The 21,740-nt window shown below is 44.2% G+C and overlaps 1 protein-coding gene across 3 annotated transcripts in view; it reads left to right on the top strand.

The window, feature by feature from the left end:
* The first annotated feature begins 1,088 nt into the window (after nucleotides 1-1,088).
* TMEM65 (transmembrane protein 65) overlaps nucleotides 1,089-21,740 on the top strand; it is a 33,372-nt gene continuing 12,720 nt past the window's right edge. Inside the window, exons 1-2 of one of the 3 annotated variants that reach the window (XM_068672611.1) lie at nucleotides 1,089-1,579; nucleotides 4,305-4,544. In XM_068672611.1, the coding sequence (XP_068528712.1) occupies nucleotides 1,195-1,579; nucleotides 4,305-4,544 (625 nt within the window). In that variant the 5' untranslated portion in view covers nucleotides 1,089-1,194. Of the gene's footprint in view, nucleotides 1,580-4,304; nucleotides 4,545-8,859; nucleotides 8,941-21,740 lie in introns of all 3 variants that reach the window. The other 2 variants (XM_068672612.1, XM_068672613.1) reach the window with 2 other exon arrangements.

The following is a 21,740-nucleotide window of genomic DNA, read 5'->3' as shown; positions in this document are numbered from 1 at the left end:
TGTACATTAGATGCCTCTGTTTATTACGAGATCTTTGCCTTTGTACCACACATTAGCTTTGCAGTGGTGGAATAGGATAGAAAACTTTTGTCAGAGTTTTAACTTCTCCGTGCAGAGTGGCAGCCTCCAGATAGCCAAAAAAAAAAACCAAAAAAAAACAAACAAACAAACAAAAAAAAACACCTGGACTGCTACCGGCCTCCAGAAGTCTGTTAGCTCAGTATTAAAAGAACTAGACGCAGCCATGAACTTCAGGTGGGTGCCTTCAGATGTCACTTACCTTGGTATTCAATCAGCTAGGCATATGATGAGCAGTAAGGGAACAATAAGCAATGACGAGCAATAAGCGAGCCCCTTGTAGTTGTGGTTATTTAGGTTCTTTGCAGTCTAATTATAAAAACTAAAACCTGAAACACAGCACTTTGAACAAAGAGCACCCGAACTAACCCCGAGCATGGGGCACGCACCAGGGAGCACTCACAGAGCGCTCACAATCCAGTTTTAAAAAACCCTCAGCTCCTGAGGGTTCAGGTCCTCAGTTGTGAACTGTGCTTGTCCTAAATGTGTACCTAAAAATAAAAAATAACTTAAAAAATCACCCTGCCTCCTTCAGCTACAGATACTATATTCAGCTACTCAAGCACGCTGAAGCAGAAACTGATGTTGCAACGCCACAATACTTCAGGGCAAGGGCCTGGAGAACGGGGAAGCAAACCCTGCTGCTCTTCTCACCGGCTTGGCATGAGGCTGGAGGCTGGTGTGTGGGCAGGGAAAACGTGCAAGTAAATCCTAGTGGTTAGGAGGTACCTTAGGAGCAGGTACAGTATTAAGACTGGGGGGGAGGGTACGGTATTGAGACTGGGGAGGGGGGGAGGTTTGTGAGGCGACTGTTTCGTGTTGTTTCACTTTATAACCGAGTTTCTCTCGCTCCTCCGAGGCAACATTGCCCAGCCAGGCTCTTTGGGGCTAATCTCCCCCTCACACCCGCCTCGCCCGGCAGCCGCCGCCCTTCGCCGCGGCTCCCTGAGGGGGCGACCGAGGCCGCGCTGCCGCCCGGCACCGCCCCGCGCCTGCGTGGCGCTGCCTCCTCCTCTCCCTTCCCTCCCTCCCTCCCTCCATGGGGCCATGGGCGGCTGAGGCGGAGCGGAGCAGCGGCACCGCCCGGGCGTCTCGGGCGCCTTCTTCCCCTGCCCCATGTCGGCGCGGCTCGGCCGGGCGGCGCTGCTGCTGCTGGGGCGGCCGGGGGGCCCCGGCTCCTCCGTGCCCTCCTCATCGCCCTGCCTGGGCTCGCTGAGGGCCCCGCCGCTTTGCTGCCAACACCACCACCACCACCACCTCCACCGCCGCTTGGGCAGCCTGAGCTGTGGCGGCACCCAGGGGCTGCTCCTGCCCGGCGGGGGGACTCCTCCTCATCCTCCTCCTCCCGGCCGGGCTCTGGGCACCCACCCTAAGAAGGAGCCGATGGAGGCGCTGAACACGGCGCAGGGAGCCCGAGACTTCATCTACAGCCTGCACTCCACCGAGCGGAGCTGCCTGCTGCGGGAGCTGCACCGCTTCGAGTCCATCGCCATCGCCCAAGGTGAGCCCCGCGTAGGGTGCCCGGCACCGTGTGGGGCTGGCTGAGGGGCAAAGCGGGGCTGAGGCGTCGAGAAGGCTGCGGGGCTGCCCCACAGCTCCACGTGGCTGCCCCACACGGGTTCAGTTTCCAGAACCATCTGCCCCGCCTTCGCCACTTCAGCCCTGTGGGTTTCGCTGGGTGCTGGCCATCCCATGAGGTGTCCTGGATGCTGTGGGAAAGGTGTTCAAACAGGAGCAGTGTCGTGTACAAAGTGCCCCAGTGCTGCTACAGCAGGTTTCAGATCTCCAAAGAGATCCTGGGCTGCTGCTGGAGCTCGTTCAGGAGTTGTGCTGCCCTGTGTACAGGGCTGCCCCTGTGAGGGTGCCTGCCAAGGGCTGCTTGGCTGTAATTCACTCTCCGCGGGCAGGTACACGCGTGCTGGGGAGGTTTCTAGGTGTGTCTGTGAGCACAACACCGGCTAAAATAATCCGCACTGATTTCTCTTTGATCCCACTGCTCCTTCCAACCTGGCACTTTGCATGCACGGATCAAAAACGTGACCAAATCGGATCCCGTTGATTGCAGGCGCGGTGCTTCTGATGCTCAGCTGTAATTTGCGGTACCTATTGCGGCCGAGATGACAGCAGGCACTTCAGAGCCCAGCGTGCATTTGATCTAGGCCTCTGTGACTTTGGTGGTAGCGTGCCCTTGGAAAGGGCATTTCTGTGGCTCGTGGCTGCTCTGTACATGTCTTGAGGAAAGCTCCGGGTGGGCAGAAAACACTTCGGAAGGAGTGCTGCTTCCACAAAGAAGCAGACCCTTTTCAGGTGCCTCCTCAGTGCTGTCTGTAGTACACCTGCATGCAAACAGAGCAAGAACAGTTCATGTAAATAGCTTGTTTTAGGAGCAGTGCTGCTGTTTTGCAGAGCACAGATTGGTTACGTTTGTGTCCCAGTCAGAAAGCATGCTTTAAGCTGTCAATTGACCCTAACTTTTGAGTACTAACAACTAATGCTCTTCCTAAGGATCCTTCTCAGCATCTGAAAGGTTCTTGCCGTAGGTTTTTGCACAAGTTTCTATCCCGACAGTTACTGCTCAGGTGAAAGTAGGTTGCTCACAGGGCTCCTGTATCACCAGGGGATCGTGTTGGGGATATCAAAACCTTTAAAACATATTTCAGTATAATGTCTCGAGGTTTGTACAGAGATAAATCAACATATGGTCCTATTTAATATCTGCTTGCTCAGCTGCTGTTAGCTATAGTATGAGAGTCTGTTTCTATAAGGTACTGTGACTATCTGATAATTTAGGATCTGAAAGACTGAGTGACAAAAGCATTAGTTTAAGTTCAGAGACATAACTGCATGAGACTTAAGACTAAACTGCAGATATATGCTGGTAGTGGAAATCGTAGTTCACTTGTGCCAGAAATTGTAACCATTCATCTCACTGGGGGGAGAGTTTCAGCGAAACCTCAGGTCTGTGCTTTGTAGTCCCACAGGTGAGGGTTGCCAAAGTGCAGTGATGCCATCAGACTTCAGTCTGTGGAGTCAGATTTTTGATCTTCCCTGCTGCTGGTAGCTTGATTTTTAGGAAAATAACTTCTTCCTTTAGCCAGCTCTGTTCATTTTTTTTTTTTTTTTTTTACCTGACTACAGCAACTGAGCTGTCAGCTTTTCTTCCTTAGAAGTGATTTTTCTACACAAGTTGTTGACAAAAATACATAGCCAAGAAGAGCTTCTAGAAAGTCTTTTGAATAAAAATTAGCCAAAAAATACCTTAAACCTAGAGTGTGTACCTCTTGTATGTTCTGTGATATTCTAGAGAGCTAAAATCACGTGAATGAGAGAGGTAACGTGTCACAAAAATCGTTCAGTGCAGATGCAGGTGCTGGGCTTTTTTTAGAGGAGCCTGCCAAAGTACTGGGTTCTTTTTTGGTGTGCAGGTGTTTGAGCTGTCCTGGGCTAGGGACGGAGGGGAGCTCCGAGGGCAGGGTCAATACTGACAAAATTCAGATTTTATGGGACGAAGGGAAGCAAACGTAGAGCCAGGCTCCTCAGGATCGTCAGGTGTGCATCGTAGCTCACAACACCAGGCAGTGGCAGAAGCACACAGAGTAGAAGAGCTGTGCTGGAAAGAAAATGACACGAGTTCTGGGCTAGATGATGATTCTCTATGCTTCCTGTGCTTCGTTATGATTAGATAATGTTTTGTACGTTTGCCCCTGCCTGCTGTTAAAATGGTGACTGTAGGAATGATTTAACTAGGTGCTCGGGCTGTGATTGTGAGGAGGGATTTGTGCCCCGCTTTCCTAGTGCTTTCTCCAATCTATTAATGTCACTTCTGTTTTTCACAATTGATCAGTTCAGGGTAGTTAAAATGATTTGGGGAACGCTGTGTTTCTGCTCTTATCTTTTCATCCTGTGGCAGCACGCTGTAGCTCCAGGTGGTCGATGCTTTAGATCGGATTGCAAGTTTGATTTCCAATGAGGTGTGATCCGAATGCGGACTCCAAATTCCCTTGCCTGTCTGCTAAGCGAGTTCCTCTGTCCTATTGCAGTCCGGAAAATCAGCCTGTCCTCAATCCCGAAATGCATACCCAGTTCTGTCGAGTTTGTTTTGTGCCTGTGATCTTTTCATACTTCCATATGGAAAGGGAGGTCTTAGTCCATACCCCTCCTAACGTGGTCCTTCCTGGGTTAAGTTTTGACCTTCTTCCTTCACTGCCTCTTCTGTGCCCTAACAGACCCCATAACAGCTCGGGGAAGCTGTCAGCAATATGGGGAGACCTGGGCACACCAAGAACCAAATGGGGCCTGCTCCTCAGTCCATTCGCAGGCCTACCAGCGGGAGGATGCGGTCCCATCACCTAATTGCCCTAGCGCGAGCTATGACAGGACACACTATCTGTGGCCTCCCCTCATGGCAGAGGCTAGAGGGAAACCCGGCCGCTGCCGTGGCTGCTCTGCCGAAGAACGGTCCTCAGGTAGGTGAGCCGTAGCCATCCACCTCTGAGTTAGGTGAGTCTCGAGTCTTTTGCTGCTTAATGCCTCGGGTTGCCCTGTGGTCACACAGCCTGGAGGTGGGAGAGGTTTGAGACGGGGGCTCGGAAGGGTTTCTGACACCACACGTGTCTTCTGCTTCCAGGTGCTGGGCGCTAGCAGCGGGTGTAAACAGTTCAGCCTCCAGAAAGCAGCTGAAAACTCGCTGTACTAACAAACACCGAAATGAGTCTGTTTGTTTAATGTTTGGCTTCGGTCAGGAGGCTGCAGTGCTCACGCATCTGTGAGCTCATGTTCAAGGATGGCTATCGAAGCCGGGCTTACACAGCAGCCTGACTTCAAACACTAGGAAGCTTTTGCGTAGGAGAACCTGGGGGGGAGAATATGAAACCGAATCTTGATGGAACTGTGTTAAAAAAGATATTCTGAGAAGTGTCCTGATTTAGACTACAGTCTATATTTTGCTAACTGTCTTAGTCAAAACATCACTAAATTGCTCTTTCTGAAGACAACTACAAGACCTTCCCACCTGGATTTAGTTTTCTGTTTTTCTTAAAGTCTTTTTTTCTTCCCTTTTTTTTCTTGGAAAGGTGTATAGGGTCTCACATTTTCCCAAAACGAGTTTCAGAACAGTTTTTTTTTTAATTTCAGCTTGTGTTTCTTGTAAGCATGTCAGCCGCAGCAGATGGAGATGATGAATGTGGACTTGAATACAAATATTTTGTGTTTTTCTTTTTCATAGTTACAGAAACACCGAAGTAGCAAATTGGCCGATTCCTTTAAACTGCAGTAGTGCCACTCTCCTGTTTGTGGAAGTGGTGCTCCGTGATCAAGATTTCATTTTCTTGGCAATATAATGAAATCCTCCTTCCCTCTTCTCCTTTCTTACATAGAGAGATAGAAGGATAAAAAACATACAGGCAATGTAGAGAGTGATTTCATGCTTCTAACCTTTCGTATCAAAAGTGAGGGGTTTTAGAAGGAAGGAGAGGGGCTTATGTTCAGGTTTTCTGCCTTTAGTTTCTAGTGTATACTCGAAAATGATTCCTGGAAGCACTTAGAAGCAGTGCAGCAAGCTCAGTAAGCAGGAGGAAAATGACCGAAGGGTTTGACTTGCATAGGTAAGAAATAACTACACAGCAGATGTGCTAAGGGTGCTGCTGTTCTTATAGCTGTGCTGGTTTAAAATATTCTTGAGCCTAAACATAACGCTTTCCACTAACAATACTAACACAACAGCTATCTAGTGCTTCTCAGGTCGTGGTAGGGAGGGATTCAGTTATTTTTTCGTCTTTGTTTGCAGAAATGGGAAAACAGCTCCTGTTAGAATTATGCATGTACATGGAAAAAAGAATCCTCGAAAGCACCAATTTGCATCTTATTTTTTAAATATTAGGGTCTTGTGATATGATTACAAAATAAAAGGCCTTCTGAAATGTAGGAGCTCGGGGGATTTCTGGTTGTTGAGGCTGTGTATTAACGGGAACGCATGCAAAAAACTTAGTGCCGGTGTATTCTTAACAGCTGTTTTTGTTGGGTTAAGGTCAGGTCTGCAGAATGCAGTCGGTAGCTAGATTCTCTTTGCAGGCACCGGTATGTGATGCTCTGTGTGATTTGATAAATAATCTGACCAAAGCAGTGTGTTCTGCTAGAAAAATGTTCATGTGTTGGGTGCGAAGAAGTTAGCGCTGTGCATGAAGGGCACCACCGCTGTGTTCGGTCAGTCTGACAGCTGGAGCAAGATCTTCTTGAGGTAATTGCCAACTTTTAGCCAGTGTTGTGTGAAATCTTAACTTTGGTGTCACAAGAAGCATCTCTGTTTTATGATCTGGTGTGAAATCTCTGGTTCCCTGGAGTAGCACAAGGATTATTAGAGTCTCGATGCCACTGCTTCCACAGTTCACAGAGGAAACTTAATTTGGAAGGCTGCAAATGCCATCAGAGACGAATGGATTTCACTGAAGTTCTTGGTCACTTCAAACATGACCTAGTGTGAAAAACAATTCCTTTTATTATGAGTCAGATCCTTTGTGCTAATATAAATGCATCTGCCTGGTGGTTTAGAAACCACCCAGGTCTTAGTACCTCTTTTTGGTACAGCGTAAGCTATGTTAACAAAGTGTGATTTGATCCTTCTGGCTTCGCTTGTCTTGTCTAAAGAGTGATTTTTTTCCAACGAAAAGGTAGGAGAATTCCCCAGTTTGAGGAGGGGGAAGAGGGAACAGCCCTGCTAGTGTGCTTTGGGACCCTATGGGGGCAGTTCTGTGTGCACAACAGGCCAAATGTGCACGGATACGCCCTGAGCTGGGTCATCCACCTCTGCCGTGCTGTGACCTGGGTCACTCAGTTGTTTCTTTACTTTGTTTGATTGCTATTCTAGGAGAAGGTCTCCTGGCAGGCTGCTGGGAAGCGTGTAATTTGCAAGCTGAAGTGCTCTAGCAGGCTGATAAAATGAGAAACTCTCACTGGCTTGCCTGTGTGCATACACTGAGGCTACTGCTAATCTCGGTGCTGAGGCAAAAATACTCAGTGATGAATGATGAGGTTCAGATGGAAACATCCACTACTTCTCGTTTTGCTTCCCAAATTCTTTTCTTTTTTTTTTTTCCCTAAACCATCGAGCCTTTTCACTAAGGCAGAGTCCAGAAGGAGTGCTGAAGAGACTGCTCATCATTTTCTTTAGCATCTACATGTTGTATTTCCATACAGTGGTCATCTGTGCAATGTAAAGTATTTTATCACCTGTGGTGATAACTATAACAGAAGACCACTCACCCCAGATGTTAGTTAACGCTAATATTAAATCCATTGTCTTGAAACTGATGTCATTTTGCCAGCAAAAAGAGAACAGTGAGGCAGTTTTGAGTTGAATCTTTTCTGTAGCTGCTCTGACGCTAGCTTCCTTGAGACTTAGTGAGGAGAAGGAGAAATGGGAAGCTACATTCAGTCCCATAGCTACCATGTTCTGCCATAAGTAGAATATTCAATGCGTAAATCCACCGTGGCTTTCCCAGGCCTCGCTGCTAAAGGACAGAGCTCTGCCTCCTGCTCTGCTTGGGTTGCTGGGGCTCACCAGGTGCTCACCTCACTGTCAAGGCCACGGTAGGTGTTGTTCGTGAAGCGAACCATGCAGCTGCTGTCAGCTAACAGAGGTGGGAGTTCCAGCTCCTCTTTGTCTCTAGAATGAATTCTGATTTACTATGAAATTCAGTTATTTTTTTCTTCAGATTCTTTTCACTCACAGTCCTGTCTCCAAGAATGTGGATGCCCATTACCAGGAAAAGCAAAGCACTTGGGAAGATGGGTGCGCTGCTTGATTCCCTGAGATAAGGGGTTTTGTGCATTTGACATCTAATTGAGAGGTATTCCATGAGAAACCTTTCGAGAATGAAAGTACGATTACAAAAAAAAAAAACACGAACAAACCACAAAACTGAATGCCAGAACTCCAAAGTAAAAACTGCATGATCAAAATCTCATCTCCAAAATGTACTTGTGGGTGGTAGAAAATCTATTTCCATTGTTCATTTTAGCACTGCTGTGTTGTATTTGTCAATCTGACGTTTCCTTAAGCGTTATTACAATTGAGTGCTTATGATTTGTTTGGACTCCTTTTTTTCCTCAAGTAACTGTAAAGCTGTAAACGTAAGTGGCTTAGGAGAGTCAGACTTTTCATCATGCTGTCATCTCAATAACCACATAGTATCTTATGGAAACTGCCTACTATATTGTTTTTTTTCATAATGTTTTAACTTAGAATAAGTTTGGTAATCCTCTTTTTCTATTTTAAACTCACTGAGGGTTACTCTACCTGTGCTAACGTAGGTAATACCTTGGGACAGGGCTGTACATTACATGAGTATTGAAGGGACTGGGGTTTAATGCCATAAAAAAGGAAGCTGGTACTTGGTCAGTCCTGGTAAAACTGTCCTGAAGTTGCTCTCTCAAACTGTCATATGTCGCTGTAACTGTCTGCCTCTAAACTGTGTTCAGCAAGGTATTGCTTGCTGAAATTTATGCTGGTTTTGCTTTTTTGATTTGGTTTCCTTCCCTATTCTGAAATTGTACTGAGCCTAGAACCCACTCTGGGTTCTGTGCTTAAATGCAGAAATTCAGCTGAATGTTTTTGCAGAGGAAAGTCAGCAAGTATTCAAGATCAAGTGGAACGAGCGTAAGACCTAGAGAAACCCGGTCTCCTTACTGCATGTGTAGGTTCTCTCCTTGCTGGCAGGTGCTCCAGTGTGGGTTGGATCGCTTTGAGTACTGACTTACCACCATCTTGCTTTTGGAAACTTCTAGCGTCCAGATACCCTAAGCCACTGGTTCCACTTGAGAAGCCCGCGAAGGAGGTAGTATCGCCAGAGACGACCGGTACTCTTGGTACAGTAAAAAAACAAACCTGAAAGTGTGTTGCTGAGATGTGGCATTGCATAAGGCCAGCAAGCTGCTCGTGTGGCAGACGTTCTGCGTGCTCCTTGTGATGCAGCTGGCATGTGTTGCTGCGAGAAATCAAAGTGCTTGATCTTGGGTTTATTTACATTACTATAAACTTGTGACTTCAGGCTTCATAATATAAAATTGATATCATGACTTCGGTCTCAGAATGACGTGGACCCCATGGGGACTTCGGGGACTTAGTCTTAATGTGAACAAAGAAATGTTTCAAGGCCTGGTCTCGTGGAAAGTCTCCCGAGCACCATAATTTTTAGGTAACCTAGACAAGTCTCCGTAATTTCTATATCATAACGGAGTGGAAATTTCAGGCTGAAACAACTTCATTCAGTTGGAGGAACTCGATGTTATTTACCTTATGCCCTTCCCTGGCAAAGTGCCATGCATTAAATTCTGTGGTCCAAACATAATGCGGAAATGGCATTACCGTTAAAAATGTAATTATTCAGTTAACTGCCTTTACCCTTCCCTCTAATTAATGCTCTAGGAAAGGTAAAGTAAAAGATTGCCCTAATTAAAGCTTGCTTTCCAATATTTGCATGTGTTTAGGCATGTAATACAGCAGAATAACTGCCATGCACAAGCATTTTTTAAGGTGGTCAATTAAAACCAAACAAAAGTCAGGCTCTGAGCCAGGCTTTATGTTCATGTGTAAAATAATACATTTTGTAGTTATTGGGACACAGGTTTTCCTGCTAGTTATCTTTTCTGCCATGAGGGGTGCTTTAGATTTAGGAAAGATCACTTAAAAGGCAACTTTTATTAGCAGCTCGTACCCTTCAGAGCAGTAGATGAGATGCACTTTGATCTCCGTGTAACAGGCGTGAATGAACGGGATCGTGTGTGTTCTGCAACACAGGGGCACTGATTTAGCGTATAATTGATATTAAAGAATGACATCAGTTTCTTACAGGAAGAATTTAAGGGTTTCTTAAATTATTTAAAGCTTACCCGTGTGACTGAAAGCCCTTTCTTATAAAAAGGCAAAGCAAATGGAAAAAATGAGCGAAGTATATCATGCAGATGGTAATTAAGGAAGCTGCCTTGGATCTTCTGCAGTTTTGTTTTTTTTTTTTTTTTCTGGTAAAGAAATGGTTCAGATTGAGGAAAGCTGGACGTGTGCGAGTTGCCTTGTGTCACCCCCTCATCCCTTTTCTTTCTTTCTCCTCAAATTGGCATGGTGCTGTTTGAGAAACCAGAAAGCAAACGTTCTTGTTGCTGTTTTATTGCTGTGTGTGAGAACTTCCTCTAACATCTAGCCTGCCTTTTGGAATTTTGGGGATGTGACTAACCCGTGCCTGAAACAAACTCTTGCTTCCTCTGAAACACGGTGAGCTGTTCAAGGCAAAGCTGACAAAATGCATTTTTTTAACCCATTAGAGTGCATGTTTCATTCAAATCTATGGGATATGAAATCGGTGTTTTTGTGGAGTGTCCAGTTACTAGGGATTGTATGTTAGTTGTTAATACATCTGCCCTTGCAGCCATAGCAGACCCTGATATATAGTCTTAATTGCACTTATTTCATATATATATATATATGGGGGGGGATATTTGGTCATTATTGCACTTATGTTGTTGACCTCAAAAGCCTTGTTTGCTGGATCACTTGCCAGTTCCCATTTATATGTGACGGGCTCTCATGTCCATTCCTTCTTGGGTACTCTTTGCGTTTTTGTATTTAATCCTGATAAATGACCGTGTTTTAACTTGTGGCAAATTCCCTCGTGTCACTTTCTCAGCCTATTCATTTCTCTCTGACTTGTAAAAAGAGCAAATAGGAGCACTGGAGGACTACAGTATTCTGTGTTTGGTGATGGGGCATACCCTGTGGCAACTCTCTCATCACCTTAAAGTAGTCGTAAGGAGCAGGGGGCCTGTTTTATTCTCTCCTACTGCCCATACACAGGGAGAAAAACCTTCCTCAACCCGCTGACTGAATACTTGGTAGCTTTTAGGGTCTCGGTGCACGTGCTGTGATCTGCTGCTGAGCAGCTGCTGTTTTGCTTTGGGAAGGAAGGCTGCATACGTGCCAGGTAGGAGAGGAGGCATTTCCAGACTTAAATCTTGCCTTGCTGTGGGGCAGCAAGCACAGCTAAAGGCTCCTGCTTGACCTGGGGGAAGGACACGGTCTTGAAAAATCTCTTTTGTTTCAAAAATCCGAGAAATCTGAAAGGTTTCTACAGTGGGGTCAGCTTGAATTGAGAGGAGCCAGAGCCGTAGGTGTCAGCGGTGGCCCAGATTTTGTTCCCAAAGTTTGCTTTTGGGAGGTGTGGGACCTGCCAGCTGGACACCAGCAAGACTTTGTGAAACCTCGAGGCAAAGCTGGGAGAAGGTGCAGGAAATGGTGAGTGGTTCTCCATGCCACAGACAGAGAGGTCTGCCTCTATCTTGCTGCCGTCCTGAGTGTGGATTTGTGTTGCTGCAGAGCTCTGCCACTTCCTTCAATTCCAGATAATTGCTGCATTTCAACCTGCTGCAGTTCTACCTGTAAATATCATCAGTTTCTGATTAATTGTACTGGGGAAATACCTTCTGGTCCTTTGCTCTTCACAGCTTTTGGCTGTGTGCAGTGATCCAGCCCTTCCTTAGTGCTGGCCAGGTCGGTGTCACTGAACTGTTATGTGGCAGTTGTGTTCCATTCAGAGTGTAAGCCATCAGTCCCCCTCAATATATCGTCCCATCCTTCACGGTAATCTGAATGGGGAGAAATTGGGTTTTGTTGGCGTTATTGGGTTTCATGGAAGACTCTAGAGAAAGGTGTATGGAACAAATTGATTTCTTTAGCCAGCTGCACTTTTAAATACAGTCAGCTTCTATTTTCAGACGGCAATTTCTTTATTTCATTAAGTCCCGGCAATGGGTTGAGTTTTTATTATTTTTTTTTTTTATAAAGCACAAGTAAAGATACGGTGTCACAGATGTGAAACAAGCTGTTTTGTTCAGGATCAAGGGATGTAAGAATTGCCAGCCAAGTAGAGATTTTTGCCAGTGACATCTTCTCCCAACCCCCAATTTTCCTATTTTATAGTATTTTATGGAGTAAAAAAAAAACGCTCGCAAGCAAATACATATGAATCATATATATGATTTATAGATCTACTATACCATATACTAAACATATGTGTCCATTATTAAATGTAGATAATAGATCTACTGTCAACCTAACCCAGGCTGTTGCAAAGGGAGTGCCCCAGTCCCCACACTGACCCCAAAGCCTCTGGGTGTGCAGTCCCAAGAGGGAATTTAGGAATGGGAGGAAAAATATCCAATTGCCTTCTACAGCAGCAGTGTGAATTTAGGTCCCTTCAAGGTACATTTCTGTATTTGACCTCAGCATTAGTCTGATTTTCTCCTTGGAAGTGCCACAAGGACTTTCTGCCTCAGCTGAGAGTTTCTTCTCTCTGATCCCCCTGGGAGCCCCGTGTCAGTAACAGCACGTATGGTGACTCGCACTGGTGAGCAGCCTTCCAGGTTTCTTTCTTGGTCTTGTCAAATACTCCCAATTATATCTGGGAGCTGCTGACCTCAAGATTTCTCTGACCCCTTGTGAATAGATAAGGAGCTGTTTCTCTCCTTCCTCTGGCTGTCTCTCCAGGATTATTGCTCCTGGGATCTCCAGCTGCGTGCGTGCAGCTCATTGCTTAGATTCAGTGCTGCAAAAGGCTAAATCCGTCCCCTTCCTCCCTGCTGGAGCAGAGGCTGTGCAAGGTCTGTGAATTTTGGAACAGCTGATGAGAATGAGAGGAGGGAAAGGTGCCAGAGGCACGCTGAGGTCAGGCATGAAAACAAGTATGGCACGAAACAAGTAGTGGGAGCACAAATTTAACCCAAGTCTCCAGTAAGCATTGGCATTACTGGTGTGTCACCAGTGCAGGCAATTCCCCACTGCCAGGGAGAAAAACCCTGAATAGATCAGATTCTGTATTTCCTCCTTACCTTTTGTCAGAAAACAAACCAAGCTTGTTCTGTGTGCAGAAAGCCCTGAGGTTCAGCTGTGGTTTAGCATTTATAATTCACTACTTCTCCAGCCGATTGTTGTGGGTGGAGGCTGCAACTTCAGCGCTTCCAGGAGTTTGCTGCTTTCTCAGGGTTGAAATCCTTAAAAAGAAAGGTCAAAAAAAAGCCAACGGTGAAAAAGGGAAAGTGGGCAAAGCTGAAATACATTAAATGGCAGAACCCAGTCTTTTATAAATTGTCATCAGTTAGCTCCAAGGGAAGATTAAATGGCGTTGGGATGAGATAAATGGCTCAGACGGGTAGTTCTTTGTAAGGCAGAACTCCCAGAGCAGCTTTAGAGGCAGTGTGTGCACAGCTGTGCTTTCACTCGGGCTGAGGCTTGAGTTAGCTCTGCAGTTGAAAGCTGCATAGGTGCACTGAAACCGTGCCAGATAATCCTCTGGAAGTAAAGCTCATGCCTACCAAAGCCTGCAGAAACACTGGGCAGGAGGAAAAACTATCCTTTTTTCTTTTTTCTTTTTCCTTTTTTCTCCTCCAGAATAAGGGCAGTTGCTTGAAACAGTTAACTCGATGAGCGCTGTTTGCTTAGAGACTACTGGCTTTACTCTTCCTTTGTTCTTCTCTCTCTTTATTTATATGACTGTTACAATTGTTGATTTGATAAATAATGTCAGGTCACTTTCATGAACAGACTAAAATATTTTTTTTCAGTAGGACTTAACATTTGCATGCAGGTGAAATCACTGAATAACGGAGCTGCGTAACAACCCAGCAGACAGTCTGTACTCTTACAACATCAAAGCCAAAAGAAAACACTTTAAGGTAAAATTCCATGTAAAATAGATTGGGTATATGGTATAGCATTCACTTCTCCAGCAGCTTGTCAAAAACAGCTGGTATTGCAGCTTGGGTTTTAACTCTGCAAGGAGTCAGGTGGTATTCTGACTGGTTTCACAGATGCAGCAGGAAGGCTTTGCTAAATTACTTGGGGAAGGGAAGAAGAAAAGCACCCAAGTGCTGAATGTTAGGTTTTTCCTGGTACCTTTAGCATTAAGTAAAGAGTTAAGAACAGCTTAATTGCTACTCTTCTCTGCTCCTTGGGCATTTAATACAGAGTGGAAGGAGTTAACTGAGTGTCGTTTACAGCTGGAACTTAAATTAGCAGCAGCTTCTTAAAGTGCTCTTTATTGTTCATAGGTATCAAAGGTTTCTTAAGTACTTCTAGGGAGCTTATATTTCTGTTTTTATTGCCACGGGTCAGTGAGAAACTATCAGCAGCAAAATAATGCTTGCTGTGAGCCTGGAACTAACAGCACACTGCTCAGTTTATCTATCTGCTTGATTTCTCTCATTCTGTGTAGCTGCCGTCCTTCTCAGATGAAAAGCATTAAACTCTATACATTTAAAATTATTTCAGGGAAAATCTTATTTCTGCAGTTTTCCTTGAATCCAAGGTCATCCTCAGGCAGGGGGTGAGACTTCCCGTTTCAGAGCAGGCTGGTACTTAGCGGTACGTGATCTACCAGTGGTTTGTCTTGAGTTTTCTGTAATGTTCCTGGTAGAATTCTCTTAAAGGAGGAAAAAATAATCCCACCCTCCTCATCAGACTTAGCCTCTGGGCATCGCTGTGCCTCTGTTTTGATATTAACCGAGGAACTTTTTCTCATTTCAAGCCCCCTGGCTGCTGCAGAAGGCAGAAGCCTGAATTCTCTGCCAGGGAATGACAGTAACAGCAGCAGGAGCTTTAAAAAAAAGTGAGGGAGCATAGCACGGACCCGGAGCCCCTGTTACAGGCTGGTGTGGTCGTGCTGGGACAGAGGGGGAGAGCAGCCCCATCACCCTGGTGCTGCACGGGCTGCTGCCAGCGTGAGATTGCCTGCCTGTGTTTGAGAGCCAGCGATGCTCTCTGCTCTTCATAAACTACCTTTTTTTTCTTCTCCTTCCTTTCCTGGGAAAAGAAGTGTGGCTTTGAGCAGCTGGGGGAAGGGCATAAAGGAAAGGAGGGGTGGGAAGAAATAAACTCAGCTCTTTAAACTCATCTCTCAATTCAGATTTTGTTTTAACAACAAGACCTGGGGGGAACATCAGTAACTAAAGGATCTCGTGATTGCGTGTACACCTCCCTAGGTATTTCCTGAGCACTCGCATGCATCACATCAGTGATGCCAACACTTCCCTATTGCAAGGTGATGAAAGCCTCTACTAGATCAGATCTCTTTGGTTGCGCACAGAGCTCTGATAACTCCTGTTAACAAATCTTTTGTGGTGTCCCGCAGAACTGTTTTGCTTATCCTCTCAAGTGCAAGCGCTACAAAGGCCATCTCAGAACCAAGTCTCACACCACGATAATGCATAGATAACGATCTGATTTCCAGTTCAGTGCTGATGTGGGGCTGCTGCTCTGCTCAGCCGAGAACCGCCGAAGCGATGGATAGATGCGTTACCTCAAACCAGAGAGGCACAGGAAAAAACGGAGCTGGCGGAGAAGCCAATACCTCACCTTGCTGAAATGTAGTTAAAAGGGTCTGTTTGGATTAGATTAGTCCCACTATAATGTCAGTCTAAAGTATTTACCTGGTCTTTTTCCACAGCTACTGGGAAAGGTGTTAATCCCAGGGGAGGATTCATTCGTCCAAAGGTAGATGAATTTGCTGTACCATTGAGCAATGCCCCTCTGTAAGCCCCTGGCAACTCATTGCACTCCCTGAGCTTCAAAACAGGATGAAGAGAGAAAACCCAGCCTCCATCTGGGATGCTGGGCATTATGGTTCTGCAAATTGATTTGCTTTTTTTTCATGGCAGGGAACTGACTTTGTGGACGGCTCAATTCAGCCAGGGATTGCTACAAAAATGTATTTCCTGGCAACGCTCTGATACCTTTTTTTTTTTTATCTTTGTTAAATAATATTTCTCATGTACTTCTGCAGTGCACAGATCAGAATACCGTGTTGTTGTTCATATTTACTCTCAGATTGTATCTCTAATGTTTCTGACATTTCTGTATAAGCACGTCAGCTGTTTTTCTTACCTTTTTTCCATTTCTTTTCCATTTCTCTATGAAGGTGACAGCTCAAACTGTTTCTGTATTTACCCTGCATCTCTATTACAAACTGCAAGTCCTTCCTAGCTTGTCATTGTTTTAGTTGATTAGCCCCCTTAAATCTTGAGGCAGGCGTCTTATTTCACATATTTTGCAATTGCAGTTTGAGACGTTGTGAAGCATTGCAAATTGTGTTTTGGCAATTTATGTTTTGAGTGGAAATGAAAGGCTGAACGTTGATTTGACAATTACCCCTGATCTAATCCAAGGCTCTGTCAGTGCTTTGTCATGATGAAGAAGGCAATGAGTTGGATTTCTGAACTTTGACAGGCAGCTAGGAGAAAAATTACCCCTTGCCGTTTTACGCTTTGTCTTAGAGTTGTCAGGGTTTCCACCTTAGGTCTGTGTTTTGTTTAGCATCTTTAAAATGATGTGGTGGTTTACATTTCTGGGAGGGTTAATAGGATGAGTGTGTTGTATACTCCCCATATTTGATGATGAACACGCAGTAAGCACTGAAGATAAAATAGAAATGAAGTTCTGTGATACTTAACCAGTACTATCCTGTATCTGATCAGCAATCACGTCCATTTCTCTTGCTAAGTGTCTGTTCTAAGGAGTAGCTACTGACCACAGCACTTCTGCAAGGTTTGCTCAACACGTGGCCCAACGTTTCAAATAAAGATGAGTTTCTTCTTCTACTTCGAGGTTTTTCAGGGAGGAAAACGGAACACGATCTTGGTGTAACTTTCTGCAGCATTAGGGCGTAAGTCAGCCTCCAGTGCACATAGTGCCTGCCATATTTGTATTTAGGAAGAAAATTTTGGACATGGTTATCTTTCTGCAGGTAATAGAAATCATTCTGTCATGTCCTCTGTCTATTCATCTCTTATTCATGCTTTGCTAAGCTTTCTCTTCTCATGTGCATGTGACTGCACTGGCTAACAGCGGAGCATATATTTAGCACTGCGCGAGTCAGCATCCTTTCATGTCTTGACTGGCGTAGTAACAGGAAATCATTTGTGAGTTATAACAAATGATGGAGATATTTTTCTTCACTGCCAACTTCTGGATTGTTTTTTTCCTATCTCGAATATTATGGGAACCCAGCTGAAAATCAGTGAAAATGTTTTTTCAATTTTGTTCTGCCATAGGTACCGAGTTTTTTTGTCTTTTTTTTTTTTTTCAGCTTTAATAAACCTTGAGGAAAAGCTGAGAAGGAATAGAGGGGGGTGGACATGTGTCTTAAGAGTTCATTCATGGACTTATTTCATACATTGGTTAGGATTTACTTTTAATGATCCACCTCTCCAGATGCTGAACAAAACAGTAATGCACGCCTCATTTCCATGCTCCAGTCCAGAATTTTGGTCTCAATTCTCTTACGAATGTCACCTACAAAGGAGTACTTAAAAGGCACAAAAACTACAGTGACTTTTGGTTTTGTGTAAGTGAGCCCTTCCTGTCCTCATGATGTATATTTGCATGATGTGCTGAAATTACCTGGACAGGCAGTTTGGAGGAAATTGATGTTCCAGGTTGGATTTGAGGCAAAACCCTCCCTAATTTGCAGATGAGACACTAACCAGCCTCTGCAGTGAGGTCATTATGGAGCTAGATGATTAATATCTTTGATGTTCTTTCCTCATGCCACCTTGATATTCATTGTTAAATTATTAATCTTAAAAACTTGGTCACTGTTTAAGCTATAAATCATTTCTCATATTTGTCGTAGATTTAACGATGCTCAGCTATAGTACGTATCTCCATTCATGGAGTGGCCCTAGCCACTGTGCCTGTTACCTGTCACCTGTTTCCTGCCCTTGGGTGACAGTAACAGATTTAGCTGTAAAACTTTATAGCAGTATTAGCTGCAATTTGAAGAAAAGGTAATAATACATGCTTTTAGGCTCGCTAGTTCCCTTGTGTTCCAGTTCCTGAACTGATCATTCAAAAACTGGTGATAACTGTTTTTATTAACCATCTGCAAAATACGGCCCCCATTAAGCAGGTTGGTTTTTTTGTCACCAAAGAATAATAATCCTATGACTACATTGCAAGTACTGTCGTGGTTTAAATTGGCTACAGCTGGCAGAGTTAACTCATTGGATTTGGGCCACATTTTGGATAATGGTGTTATTTATGTTGCCAGTTTTATATTCCCATTTTTGATTCTGTTTAAAAATAATATGTTTATTTAGCAAAAAAGTGTTACTTGTAAATTCAAAAAGGATTAAGAACAGATTTAAGAGGCAGTTTTTCTTTTTTGTCTGTTCACCAGGCTCCATAATTCAGAGCTAGTGACCTGTATTGCACTTGAACCTTGGTTTATGACTTAATTTAGGGTAACGAGTGTCAGTTTGGAAACGGTAGTATTCCTTATTCTGCCATTTCATTTTTTTTATTCGCTTTTTCATTTTCATTTCTATTAATTTAAGATGAATACTGGCATCGTACTTAGCATGGTGGCCATAGGTGAATGGCTGTCCTGAAATGCAATACTGGAATACTTCTTTTTTCCCTTTTTAAGTCATGTATATTCTGAACTGTTGAATTCTTACTAAATTCAGTTTTTGGAAGTGGATTTTGCAGTTATGATTCCTTTTTCCCCTTTAGTAAAACAAGTGAAGGGCATGTTTCCTTCACTGTGCTCTATGAAGACTTTTTTCCTCTTTTTTTTTTTTTTTGGCTGAGCCTTGAAAACAACTTCTGACGGATAAATTGTGAAATGGATTTTGGAATAGATTACCTTGAGGGGGGTTTAAATTGTTTGAAGGCAATTAATTGTTTTTTTGTGAAGTGTGTTCACCTGCTGCCTTCATATCTGGCGGAGTTTTCGAAGCATGTTGAAGGGGTTGTATTGGAAGTGATTGTGTAAAAACAAACAAACAAAAAAAAACACCTATTTTTGGCTTTCATGCACAGTAGTTATTAATTCTTTTGTCATTAAATTTCCCTTTTTTATTTTCTTCCCTCCAATGTGCTAGCTTTAATCTAGGCCTCGGGCCTAGGGCTGTGAGGAGCCGGGTCTCTCCGGCCTGCTGCTGTGGCGGCTGCACTGGTGGTGTTCCCTGAAGCCTTCAGTGAACTCTTCTTCATGCTCCATGGCTGGGTTTGGTGTTTCACAGGGAAAACTTTTTCCCTTGAGCCTGGTCCTGAGCAACCCGATGTGATTTTGGCCCTGCATTGGGCACGGCTGGGGCTGGATGCTCTCTTCAGGTAGAAGATACCCTGAGACACCCGTGTCCTGGCTCCTGTTTTTATCTCAACAATAAAGGGATGCTTCAGGCATGCTTCCAGATGAATTTTTAAGACTTTTTTAAACCAGAAGAAAGCTCTTAGGATGATGGCAAGAAGGCAGTTTGCTACATGGGATCTCCCTGTGGCCAGCCTCTGAGGTGGTGCCACCATGCTGTCCTCAGGGCCCTCTCTTTTAACACTTGACTACGGTGGTGCTGTGGAAGGAGCTGGTCACCTTATGTGCCCTGCTTCCTAAAAGGGGGATTTAGCAGGAAACCCACATTACCCAAGCCAGTTATGTCAATGAAGTAGTGATTTTCACTTATATTCAATCCCTTGCCTATTCCCTGTAACTTGTGCTGGCTCATCTCTCCTCTTCCCCCAAAGCCGTGTCCCCACAGCCTCCCTCCTATTAAAAGCATCCCAAGGCCCTCCTTGGTTTATGTTCCGAGGGAGGAGATTTATGTCACTTCTAGTTAATAAGAGTGCTGAAATTCCTGTTATTTATGGATTTAAAGATTAGGGGTTTTTTTGACTTTTTTTTTTTCTCCTGCCAAACACTTGTCCTCAATTCTTGCTTTTGGTAACGTTTCTAAAATCAATTATGCTCAGTGTTTTAGCTTTTTAATAGCTTTCTTACCACACTAAATAGAATATAATTATATAGACTGTTGTGTGCGATCAAGCTCCGACAAGATCAATTGTAGTTAAATCAACAAGACTAATGCTCTGAAATGTAGTTTTGTTTGATAAACCAAATAGTCTTCCGTATCGCTACCTCAGACATTTCACTTGGGCATTATCTAAACCCACTGGCTATCAGAACCACGTTTTAAAATCGGGGCAAACTATGAAAACGTGTCATGTTTTCCTCAGAGCTAAAAGGAGTGCTTTCTGGGAGTTTGTATGCTGTTACGGATTTTTATTGCTACATCCCTGTATCCAGAGGACTTAGCGTAGGCAGCACTTCAGTGGGGGGTGGTTTTCAGCAGAAAGCTGTGGAGGGCAGCACTCAGACCTCCTGTGGCTGGTTTCAGGATTTGGGGATTTTGTTGTCTCCCTGGCATCCAGCAGGATGGAACAAGAGGAGGTTAGAGCTGCAACACAGACACCATGGTTTGGCTCCAGTTGTCTGGCCACTGCTAGGGAGGCTGGAGCTCTGGGGAGCAGTACCTCGGTACATCTCTTTGGTTCAGGTAGCTCTGATGTTCCCAAATGTTGTAAGAATTGCATTCCTCTGGTCTCAGGGAAAAGTTGTTGGAATGACTGTAGTGGTGTGTGCAGACAGCTCACTCTTTCTGCATACCTGTAAATGCTTCTCTCACCCTGTGATGGAGGGAGACTGTATGCAGGCAGGTGCAAAAGCTAGTGTTGGGAAAATGGACCCCAGCCCATCCTTCCTGAGTATGAGCTGAAAACTTCAGTGTGGCTTTTGAGGCTGCAGGACACCAGATATGCCTGCAGCTGTGGAAATGTTGTTCCTGCAGGGCTCGCCTCTGGGGCCCACAGGCTGTTCCTTGGCTGTGCTCCACCCTGAGGTTCTAGGCTGTGAATCCCATCGTGTTTTCTATGGGAAAAAACAAAACAAACAAAATAATGTATTTCTGTAGCATGCAGGCTGTGCTCCTTTTATTTGCCTGGATTGTATAAGTGGCTGTTTCTGTGGAGCTTGGATAGTTTGAGCAGGGGGAAGAAGCAGCTCTTCAGCAGGCTTTGAAAGTCTTTGTAGTTTTAAGACTTTAAATGATTTGAATTCTTTTGGTTGGTTGTTGGTGTTTTGGTCTAACCATTTTATTTATATTTTGTTGAGTTTAAGTGAGTCTATTAGTTTCTCCTTGACAATAGCTTTGAATATAGCAGCTCCCTTGGATGCAGGGATACATGCTGCAACCTGCAAGGCTCAGGCATGATGAATATGATGCCCAAATGCTTTACAGCCTGGGTTTGCAATGCTAGCTACTGTGGCTGCCCCAAGTATGCTTGGGGTAATGATGTAGGCTCCTCTTGTATTTTACCATTTTACCAGTCCCTAATGTTGTAGTGTTTTTCATTAATTCTCATACAACATGTTAAAATATGCCTGCTATGGGAACAGAAGTAGTAGTGGTTTTTTATAGGCTGGAAGAAAGAAGCTTGTCTGCTGCATGCTTAGAGTACCCCTAAAAACAATTACTAAAATACAGTTCTCATAGATGTCCTGTTTTTTTCTAATTTTAGGGCGCTTTTTCTAATTTTCATGTTTAATTGTGTAATAAAGATTGCTATTGGGCTGTTCTGTTGTGTGCTGCTGTTTTGCATTATCAGTTATAAATACTAGCTTAATCTTGTAAAATCAATTGAAGAGACTTTGTGGCTTTTAATATCATAGGATCTTTTTAAAAAGAAAAATATAGATATGTGAAGCATTTTTACTTCAAATTTTAAATCTATTACATATCTACTTTTTGCCTGCTAGTAACTTTATAATGCTTTATAATATAATAAACTG

The sequence above is a fragment of the Anas acuta genome, chromosome 2 (assembly GCF_963932015.1).
Source record: "Anas acuta chromosome 2, bAnaAcu1.1, whole genome shotgun sequence".
Classification (NCBI taxonomy): Eukaryota; Metazoa; Chordata; class Aves; order Anseriformes; family Anatidae; genus Anas; species Anas acuta.
This window is presented reverse-complemented; position numbering and strand designations above follow the sequence as displayed.